Source organism: Gymnoscopelus braueri (assembly GCF_963280865.1).
Source record: "Gymnoscopelus braueri genome assembly, chromosome: 5".
Classification (NCBI taxonomy): Eukaryota; Metazoa; Chordata; class Actinopteri; order Myctophiformes; family Myctophidae; genus Gymnoscopelus; species Gymnoscopelus braueri.
The window spans coordinates 7,223,049-7,234,066 of NC_137606.1; the positions used below are offsets into that span (position 1 = coordinate 7,223,049).

At 45.3% G+C, this 11,018-nt stretch overlaps 1 protein-coding gene across 2 annotated transcripts in view; it reads left to right on the top strand.

Annotated features, from left to right (window-relative positions):
* cntn5 (contactin 5) overlaps nucleotides 1-8,495 on the top strand; it is a 380,291-nt gene extending 371,796 nt beyond the window's left edge. For both annotated transcript variants that reach the window (XM_080429360.1, XM_080429359.1), the window contains exons 22-24: nucleotides 814-926; nucleotides 2,915-3,086; nucleotides 7,524-8,495. In XM_080429360.1, coding sequence (XP_080285486.1) covers nucleotides 814-926; nucleotides 2,915-3,086; nucleotides 7,524-7,633 — 395 coding nt within the window. In that variant the 3' untranslated portion in view covers nucleotides 7,634-8,495. The remainder of the gene's footprint in view (nucleotides 1-813; nucleotides 927-2,914; nucleotides 3,087-7,523) is intronic.
* Nucleotides 8,496-11,018: the final 2,523 nt, after the last annotated feature.

The window sequence follows — 11,018 nt, forward strand, 5'->3', positions numbered from 1 at the left end:
CGTGCGTGCGTGCGTGCGTGCGTGCGTGCGTGCACATGTAGGGAGTCTCAGCTTTTGTCAGATGTAAGAAGGGGGACTCCAAGGAAAAAAACGCTTGGTAAAACCATCGCTATAAATGGAACAGAAGCAATTGACCTACTTGGTGGGAACTCCGTAATCCCACTAAGTAGGCCTACAGTATCTCTGACTGTTACTGTCAGTGGTGGAAGAAGTACTCACATTTTTATTTAAGTAAAAGTATCAATACCACCATGTAGAAATACTCCGTTACAAGTAAAAGTCCTGCATTCAAAATGTACTTGAGTAAAAGTACAAAAGTATTGGCATCAAAATATACTTAAACTACCAAAAGTTACACAGAATGTCCCAGTTTTCAAAATGTATAAAATAATTTGAAAATAGCCGATCTACAAGCGTTCAACGTGTCGCACCGCAACGCGTTGAGAGCTTGTAGATCGGCTATTTTCAAATTGCAAATAAATGTAGTGGATTAAAAGTACAATATAGTAGAAGTAAAAGTATTGAAAATTCAAAATATTCCAGTAAAGTAACAATACCTCATAATTGTACTTAACTCATTCACTGCCAAAATAAATAAATCATCCACTGCCAGCGATTTCTCGACTTTCTTACCTTTTCAAGTAGTCACAGAATATTTATCTTGATGATCAATCGGGAGCTAATCAGGGAGGGTTTCACTGTGCTTCCGCGGGGAAAAAAAGAAATTGTCATCCACTGGTTACTGTTACTGTTCCCTACTCTAAGTATTGTATCTCTGACTGTTTTTACTGTTTACTGCTCTCTCCCCTGCAGCGCCGGCCGAGCCCCCCGGCAACCTCATGTGGGTGCAAGAGGGCAACAATGTGTCGCTGAGCTGGGACCCGGTGAGGTCCAGAGACAATGAATCCGACATCGTCGGATACATGGTAAAAAAAAACAATAATTAATTGGATACAAACATATCCAATTTGACTGTGTATGTGTTGTGCATGACACAGATGACATGTGTTAAAGACATGCAACATGACCTGTGATCCACCAGGCCCACCGCCTCCGTCTAGTGGCGTCACAGAAATATAGCACCATCTAGGCTTTTTTTGTACAGCCGTGCCCCCTTTCCACAGCCACGCCCCCTTTCCTGGGTCAGGGTATATGTTACAGGGAAATCGGAGAACCAGGGACATTGGAGAAGGAGCGCTTGTTTTTACCGCCCCCCAGGCAATTCTGTAGAACACTAGAGGGCAATGCAAGCCACGAGGCTTCCCAACCACAGTGCACTAACATATATGGCCCCGACCACACACACACACATGCACACGCGCGCACGCACACGCGCTCATGCTTTCAATTTGGTTTATTGAAAGCATGACTGTTAAGATAATTTTATTGTGTTCTGGCTTTTAACATTTGTTTTAGTTTATCCATGACACACACACACACATGGATAGTGATCCATGAAAAGATCTATTCTCTCCCTATCGGTTTACAACTCGGACGGCGCTGATTCGACTAGCAGAGCATCGGCCGGTCGGCGCGGGCACTCGTGCCTGGAGGCGCTCGGGCGCGCCTCCTCGGCCTCAAGCTCTGCTAAGTCGGCGCGCCTCCGTCATGGACAATAACTATTATCACGTGTGCGTGTGAACGCGTGTTCAGCGTTTCCCTAGCGTAGTTTCCTGGTTGCTATGTGGGGGGGAACAACAAAAGCCAGGTCCGCCTCGCATCAAAGCCCCGCCTTGCGGCGCCGCCTCCTCCTCCTCCTCCTCCTCCTCCTCCTCATCACGCCGCCTTGCATCAAAGCCCCGCCTCGCGCCGCCGCGTCCTCCTCCTCCTCCTACTCCTCCTCCTCCTCGCGAGCCTCGCGTAAAAAACCCTGTCTCCAAAAGCCCCGCCTCGCCCCAAAGCCCCGCGCCGAAAAACTAGCGCTCCGTTTTCAATTTCCCTGGTTCTCCAATTTCCCTGTGACATTATATAAACGGAAGTGCACGCCCATTTTTTGAGGGCTGTCTATAGGACTGCGTGTGTACACACACAGTCAAAAACGTACAACATCGCCTCTGTTCAGAGCATCTACAGCAAGGCCTAGATGCAGACATAAATGGTTTTCACACATGGAACCCTGGAGAGTGTCACCTGTGATTCAGGAAGGGGACATTGTCCCGCGATATCCTTTCACACATGTAGCAGGCAACAGGAATAATAATAATAATAGCTTGAATTTATATAGCGCCTTTCATAAACCCAAGGACGCTTTACATCAAAAACAACCGAATGTCTATTTGAGATGCGTTCACACGTGTGAAGTCGACGCACATGTTAGCTACTCCCACTTAAATATAACAGTGTGAGGGAGACGCCACGATCAAATGCAATTTATTTCCTTCCACAGAACGTGGCGGGTGATTGAATTGCTCGGCGTGCAGTCTCTCCGGTAGGAGACACAGAGTCTCCTTTGTAGACTTTGGCTGCCATTATTGTAGACTTTGGCTATTCAAAAATAGCAGATATACAAGCTCATAGTGCGGCACCGAGTGCCGCACTATGAGCTTGTAGATCTGCTATTTTTGAAAACTTGTGGAAATGTGTGCAAATTTATTTTTTTAAAGCCAACATTTGTAACTCAAATCTTTACTTCTGGGGGGTCCCTGGAACAAAACATTTTGAGATGGGGGTCCGCGGCCAAATGCATATCATTTTGGGGGGTCCTTAACATGAACAAGTTTGAGATCCACTGCCTCACGGCACTGATTCCCAACCTGTTGGCCGGAGCCTTGGCAAAACACTGAAGATTTTAATGTGTGTGTGTGTGTGTGTGTGTGTGTGTGTGTGTGTGTGTGTGTGTATGTGTGTGTGTGTGTGTGTGTGTGTGTGTGTGTGTGTGTGTGTGTGTGTGTCTCCCTCTCTCTCACGCACACAGGTGTTCATTCGTCAGGAGGGGCGGGGCCACCACAACCAGGTGATCAGGACCATCAACCCCTCCACGGTGCTGTCCCTGCCAGAGGGAGGCACCTACATCATGGAGGTCCGGGCCGTCAGCGAGGGCGGGGAGGGGGCCGTCAGCTCCCACATCCGAGTCGTTACCTCGTCCGGTAAGGCCCCCCCCCCCCCCTCCTACACGCACACGCACACGCACACACACACGCACGCACGCACATGCACACGCACACGCACACGCACACACACACACACACACACACACACACACACACACACACACACACACACACACACACAGTGGTGGAAGAAGTATTAGTATCAGATATTGTACTTAAGTAAAAGTAGCAATACCACAATATAGAAATACTCTGTTACAACTAAAAGGCCTGTGTTCAAAATGTCACACGAGTAAAAGTACCAAAGTATTGGCATCAGAATGTACTTAAAGTAGCTAAAGTAAAAGTACTAAACTGATTGAAAATAGCAGATCTACAAGCTCACAACGCGTCGCGACGTGTTGTGAGCTTGTAGATCTGCTATTTTCAAATAGATCCATGTCGTTTGAAATCCAACCGTCGAGTCAACATTTTTATATATTTTTTAAATTCCACAAGAGGGCGCTCTAACGCAACTTAGGAATGATCCCTCGACTCTGCTAGAAGGAATCGACGGATGTGACGTCATCCCAAAAAAACGTCACGTCCGTCCGTAGTGCCTGGCACTCAATGTGTTAAGTAAAAGTATCAATACCAAAATGTAGAAATACTCGAAATGTACTTGAGTAGGAGTGCAAAAGTAATTTTGTACTTAAAGTACCAAAAGTAAAATGACTTATTATGCGGTATGTCCCATTTCACAAGTTTGTCATGCATAAAACTCTTTGAGAGCAGCAGATCGACGCAAAGCCACGCATTGTGAGCTTGTAGATCAGCTATTTTCAAACAGCCGAAGTATATATAGGGTTGAAGTGGTTGATATATGTTTTGTAATAATATTGAAAATCTTCAAAGTAACTAAAGTTTTCAAATAATGGTAGTGGAGTAAAAAGTACAACATTTGTCTCTGAAATTTAGTGGAGTAGAAGGAAAAGTACTGAAAATTGGAAATATTCCAGTATTAAGTAAAGTAAAAATACCTCAACATTTTACTTAAGTACAGTACTTGAGTGCATGTACTTAGTTACTTTACACCACTGCATGCACTCGCGTTTGTATTGCTATCACAAAGAGAAGTTCAACACGTTTCAACCAAGTTGTGGGTGGAAGGCCTCGGTGCTCAAACAGTACGACAATAGGAATAATAAAAAGAAAGTTACCCTGGGCACTTCAAAATAGACCACTCAAATAAATGACTGGAACACTCAACTGCGTCTGCACGTTTTATTTATTAGCAGGGGTGAGGTTTCCACCACTGTGCTCGGGAGGCCATTTTTAAAAATTGTCACAATTTTTAAGTAGCCAATCTAGCCAATCTACAAGCTCACAACGCGCCGTTGGTGTGCGAAACTGGTACATAACTAAGTATAAAACAGACATAACTCTAAAGGCAGTTACACACCGGCGAAACTTCGAATATGCGAACACTGTTCCGAATAATTAAAAGACGCTTTTTTTCGCTCCGCGAAACTGATGTGGAAGCTTGCATTGACTTTATAAGGTTTTTAAAAAAAACGTATTATTCGCATGAAAAAAATCGCCCCGGTGTGTAAGGACCTTAACCCCTAAACTGAACCCCTAAATGTCTAATCCTAAACCTAAACCCTAAAGTGTCACACACACACACACACACACACACACACACACACACACACACACACACACACACACACACACACACACACACACACACACACACACACACACACACACACACACACACACACACACACACACACACCCACTGTCCACGCACAGTCGCCTCTTGTTTTGCTACCGATCTCACACTCTGCCCTTAATTGAGTCACCGCTAGCTAATGTGTGTGGAGTTTTCTTTGGCTTAATCCCGTTTTAATTACCTCTCCTGCACGAACCATGCCTACTGTTGCACAGATAATTAACTTTCAAGGAGCGTGGCCAGAGGAAACTTAACAGTCATTTGTACTACATGGCTACACAGAGCTTCTCAGGGCAAAGGAGAACAACTACAGCAGGTTTATTTGCCGATTAAACCTTTAAGACTGGGAACGCATCCGTGTCATTTTTTAGATGTCTTTGGCTATTCAAAAATAGCAGATATACAAGCTCATAGCGCGGCACCGAGTGCCGCGCTATGAGCTTGTAGATCTGCTATTTATTTATTTTTATCTTGAAAATGTGTGCAAATCTTTGAATATATTTTTCTTAAAGACAACATTTTTAACTCAAATCTTTGCTTCGGGGGGGATTCTACAAATGTCTTCTAAATCCTATCAGTTTTTTTTTTTTAAAGCTTATGTTTTCTTTCTTCATGTCAAGGACCCCCAAAATGATATGTATTTGGCCGCGGACCCCCATCTCAAAATATTTTGTTCCAGGGACCCCCGGCCCCCAGAAGCAAAGATTTGAGTTAAAAATGTATATATATATTCAAAGATTTGCACACATTTTCACGATTTTTTTCCAAAAATAGCAGATCTACAAGCTCATAGCGTGGCACCGAGTGCCGCGCTACGAGCTTGTAGATCTGCTATTTTTGAATAGCCAAAGAAATCTTAAAATGACACACATGCGTTCCCGGTCTTAAAGGGTTAAAGGATGTAACTTCAAGGCAGTGGTGGAAAAAGTACTCAACTCCAGTCCTTGAGTCACAGTATACTCCTGGTCAAATATTACTCAACTGTAACTGAAAGTTAATCCGTCAAATTTGTACTTGAGTTTTCACTATATTTGAAACATGGCTTAACACATTCCATGCCAGAGTTTAATCTCATAATGTACTCACCAGTGCCAGCGTTTTATTGTTGTTTTTTAGTTTTTTTCATGTCGCCACAGACCTCGCTAAATAAGTTAAAAGTGCGCGTTCATTTGGTTCTAAACACACAGCGGATCCGTGAGAAACGGCCAGCGAAAACAGTTTCCAAATCCGTGCCGCCATCTTGAAGCTACAGCCGATCAACGGTAAACAGTGATCAGCGAGGAGAAAAACAACAACCAGAGAAAATCGAGTTTTAAACAGGATCCCAGACAGGAAGCGGATACGATCGAAAAAACCGGAACCCGAATAATTCAGTTTCCGACCGGAAACCGGAAACGGAAATGGATCAAAAAAAATCGGAAAGTGCACCTGGGGCACTTAACATGGGAATCGGCGGTTCGCGTAGATCTACGCGACTGGCACGCTGCGGCTTTAAATAGGTTCGCGTAGATCTACGCGACTGGCATGCAATGTGTTAAGGGGTTAATTGTGTCCGAGACTGTTTTGCACCCTGTCTGTCCGTGCGTCTGTGTTTGTTTCTGTGTGTGTGTGTCCGTATGTCCGTCTGTCTGTGGACAGCTAATCTCCGGCACCGTTGGCCCGATGGATGTGAAACTGTGCACACACTCCCTGGATGCCAGAGCGGAACCTCTGCCCCGAATGTTTCACATCGGCCTGTTACTCTACATTTTTCATGGTGGCGCTATAACAGGCCGATTAGTTTTTTACCTAAAACTGGGACCGATCGGCGTGCAACTTTGCATGCACACTCCTGAGAGGCCAAGTACAAGCTTCTGCCCTGTATTCTTTTCACATCAGCCTTTTATAGCGCCGCCAGGAGGCAGAAAATTTGTTTTAATATTACTCCTACAGATTTTGTCCAAACATCACGCAAATCAGTACACAGTATCTCTATAGTCATGTGATCAAGACGGATCTGTCCGATTTTTCATATTCCATGCTGATTGGCTAATATTGGCATCTAAAGTTTGCAGGAGTGGCTCGAACAAAATGCCTCAAATCATGAACGCAGCGTCCGATTGCCGTGTAACTTTGCACGCACATTCCCACTAGGCCGAGGAAGAAATGGCGCCCTTTTCAAATTGTCTTGTTATAGCGCCACCAGGAGGCTGATTTTAGCAAAACGTAAAGTATAATACTGTATTTGTCTTTGAAATATAGTGGAGTGAAAAGTGATATACGTAATATACGATTGTTACAGACAGCTGAATACCCAGCTTTCCACCACATTGTCACTTCATAAAGATGAGACAGCGCAGTATGAGTTTGTAGCGCCACCCTCAGGTCAAACTTCATGTAGTTTCAGGCCAAGGATGTCATAGTTTAGTTGGTGGTGAAAACAGAAAAACATTCAAAGCGACATGTCAACTATCGCCTCTGTCGGGTGGAAACCTCATATGTCCAAAACTGTTACTTTGCAGGATTCAAATACAAAAACAGCAAAAATAGCAGATCTACAAGCTCGAGCTAATGGATCTGCTACTTTTGATGATTTTGTGTGACGCTGTTGTATGATCAAGTAGGGCGTTAATTTACGGGGTAAAAAAAAACACAAAAAGTTAGAATATGGAGATAAGAGGTTTCTGCCCGACAACAACGCTATGCTAAAGGAAGTCTTCATGACTAAGACATGTCTTGTGACGTCCGTCTGTCCAACCCCCTCTTTCCCCCTGCAGGCGTCCGAGCGAAGAGTGGCCAGCACTCGGCGTACTACGGCCCGCCGCGGGGCCTGACGTGGGCCGTCCAGCTCCTGGTGGTTCTCCTGGTGCCTTTGGCTTGCTGTTGAGGTGGGAGAGCACCTCCTTCTCCTCAGAGACCGTCTGCTTTGCTTTTGGCCTCAGCCGCACCTCCGAGGGCCCTGAGAGGCTGCAGCCCGGAGGGCTCTGCCAACGAACAGATGGTATCCACGTTGAACATCTTCTTTTAGTTACTTCTGTCTGATTTCTGGACTTTCTATCCGCTGTTTTATTTTTCTCTGACATCACTCCCGGACGTCACGGTATAGTGCACATGGTGTCGGAGAGAGAGACTCGTTCTTTTTCTGTTTTTCTGACTTTTTGGCGATTTCACCTGTCGACCGATCAGCGTTTTTTTTCACCCGTCTCCTCCTCCTCCTCCTCGGACCCTCAGCTCCCACCCACCACCACTGTGTGTGTGTGGCTCTCTGCAGAGCGTGAACATTTTTCCTGGAGAGCCGCCGCTGCCGCTGGTAATGCAGGGATCAGCCGGGGTCCGTGTTTCTACGTGACTTAATCTGCATCATTTTTACCCCCTCGGCTGCCCTAACAAGCGACAGAAAGCAGCAAAAGCTCAGTAGAGATAAGTGCATTGTTTTTCTTATTCACACATTGAGAGAGAGAGAGATAGCAAGAGAGCACGCACGAGAGAGAGAGAGAGAGCGCAGAAAAAAGAAAACAACTTTTTTATAGTGCCGAAAATCTTACTACTGTATTTCCAGACTTGCTTTTTGTACGTTGTGTTACCTTTAGAGAAAAGAGAAAGAAAAAAAACAAAGAAAAAAAAACAGTGATATATGTCAGCTTTCGTCAAGGTTTTTTTCTGTTATTTTCTTTTGGTGGTTTTTCTTTTTGGTAGCGAGAAGCGAAACGCTTGGTGATCTGTTGACTGTTGGATGTACGGCGGTAGAACACAGGACCTGTTGTAGCGTCCAAAGCACATCCTTAGACTCCGCCTCTGCGCGGACTCGCGGTGTCAGTACAAATAAACGTGATGTATATTTTTTAAAACGACGTGTGACTCGTTCTTTCTTTTCTGTGAGTCTGCACTCACTGTGACAATGCAGAGACATGTAGATTCCACTGTGGGGGGGAGGGGAAGAAGCTTAAAGCTGGGGTAAGTGGTATTTTTTGATTAAAACAAAACTTTTTTTTGTTAAAAAGAAAATAGCAAACGCTCCGCGACACGTTGTGAGCTTGTCGATCTGCAATTTTTTTTAACACATTGCCTGCCAAAGGACGTTTTAAAACGTCCTTTAAAACGATCATATTTTCACTGATTACGTCCGAGGGCGCTGTGATCTATCCTATGAATGATGATTTCACTGCCTGATGACGTCAGACCCGGAATTAATATCATTAAAGGGGAAGACCGCTCATTTTCAACATTGAACTATGTCTTTAATACACCTTAGAGCTGTTGTGTGGAAATAAGAAAAAAGTCCCCCCCCCCCCCCCTCTATGTTGCCTAGAACTATTGATTGAGGTCATGTGATCAGTGACATACGCAGGGTGTACTTTTGGCTGAGGGGGCGGAGCCAAAAGTACACCCTGCGTGTCACTTATCACATGAATTTAATCAATTATCCTTTTTTAGGAAACACAGAAGGGGGGGGGACTTTTTTCTTATTTCCACACAACAGCTCTAAGGTGTATAGTTCACTGTTGATGAAAATGAGTGGTCTTCCTCTTAAAAAAAAAAAAAGCTAATTTACTTCCTGTTTACTTCCTGTGGGAAGATCGCTATATCTCCGTTCCTCTTGCTTAAGAACAAGCCTCATTGGAATGGCCGCAGCCATGCAATGGATTACCCCGTGCAGATCATTTTCTGATCTCCGTGAAGACGGAGGTCACAGAGAATATTCCATGATTTTTCAAAGTGTCAGTAAAATCGCACGTTTTGCTGGCAAGGGGATGAAAAACAATGTTTTTAACTCTGGCGGTCAATGTGTTAAAAGCTTTCTCCACAATAACAGAAAACAGAAAAGACACCTAGAGAAGCCCTGAGGGACTCCGCTCAACCACACAGGGTTTTGCCCTATTTTGCGCATCTTAAGTACCAGGTTGTGGCGTCGCAGCCGTGACGCGTACACCGGTCCTTCATGGTAAGAACACCTTCTGTGTTGCTGAGTGAAACGGCAGCAGGTCATAGTAATGTCTTATCAGTCAATATGGTTCTACACTTTCACAGGTTATTGTAATGTCTTCTCATTCAGTGTTGGTTCCACACTTCCACAGAAGCCTCTCTCTGATGCAGGGTATAGGTAGCCTGACACTCAGCCTGAATTTAGTTTCACTCCATTATTCAGTCTGAAAGCCCTCTCGTGCAGCCGCTTTCTGAGGTGGGGGTGTGGCCAAAGTGGGACTCTTTGGCGATTGGTTCATACTGGATTATCCCGATCCCGATTGGGCCGGCTAGAGTTTCAACCGAGATATAACCCCGCCTTCTACAGCGTCACCAGACCCTGAATGCGAGGCTATAGCGATTCAGGGCCTTGGAGCCAGGCTAGGGTATACTAGGAGCTTGATTGGTTCCCAGACATGCAGCACAAGGGGCCCCATGGACACGTTATGTGTGATGGAGGAGCTTCTACTGAGCCAAATAGGGCAGAAATCAGAAATGTATCTTCACCATCGGGCGGAAACCTTGTAGGTCCAAAACTGTTCCTTTTTATTGTATTATTATTTAGTTTTTTAAGTTAAATAGTGAAAATAGGTGATCTATAAGCTCACTTGTGAGCTTGTAGATCACCTATTTTCAAAGCTTTTGTATGTCACTCTTGTACACTATGATGAAGTAGGGCATTCATTTACGAAAAGACGTACTATAGTGTAAATATGGAGATGTGAGGATTCTGCCCGACAGCCACGATATCTTCCTTCTCCCTCCCTCCCTCCCTCCCTCCCTCCCTCCCTCTCTCTCTCTCTCTCTCTCTCTCTCTCATCCTCTCTCTCTCTCTCTCTCTCTCTCTCTCTCTCTCTCTCTCTCTCTCTCTCTCTCTCTCTCTCTCTCTCTCTCTCTCTCTCTCTCTCTCTCTCTCATCTGCAGTAAAGCGTTATCTCTGGCCGGGCAGACATCCAGATGAATTTGCCTCAAGTGTAATTAATGGAAGAACGGGGGGATTTTGTGGCCCTGCAGAACGGGGTCCCACTTGCCATGTGCTTTGCTTCTAAAAGTAAGACCTCAATCCGGGACCCCTTTCTCTGCCTCCCGGCTCCCTGGACTCTCTATTACAGCCCCCCCCACACACACCACATCCACCACTCACCTGCTCCGGGTTCACACGGGGGGAACCGAAAAGACCGCCCGCCCGCAGGTATCGTGAGCACGGCGAGGTACAGTAAGGACGACCGTCGCTCCGAGCGGAATTTTCCATCCCATGGACACTGCCCTCCTTTCACACCTCTGCTTTGGTTCATTCAAATGGAAGAGGA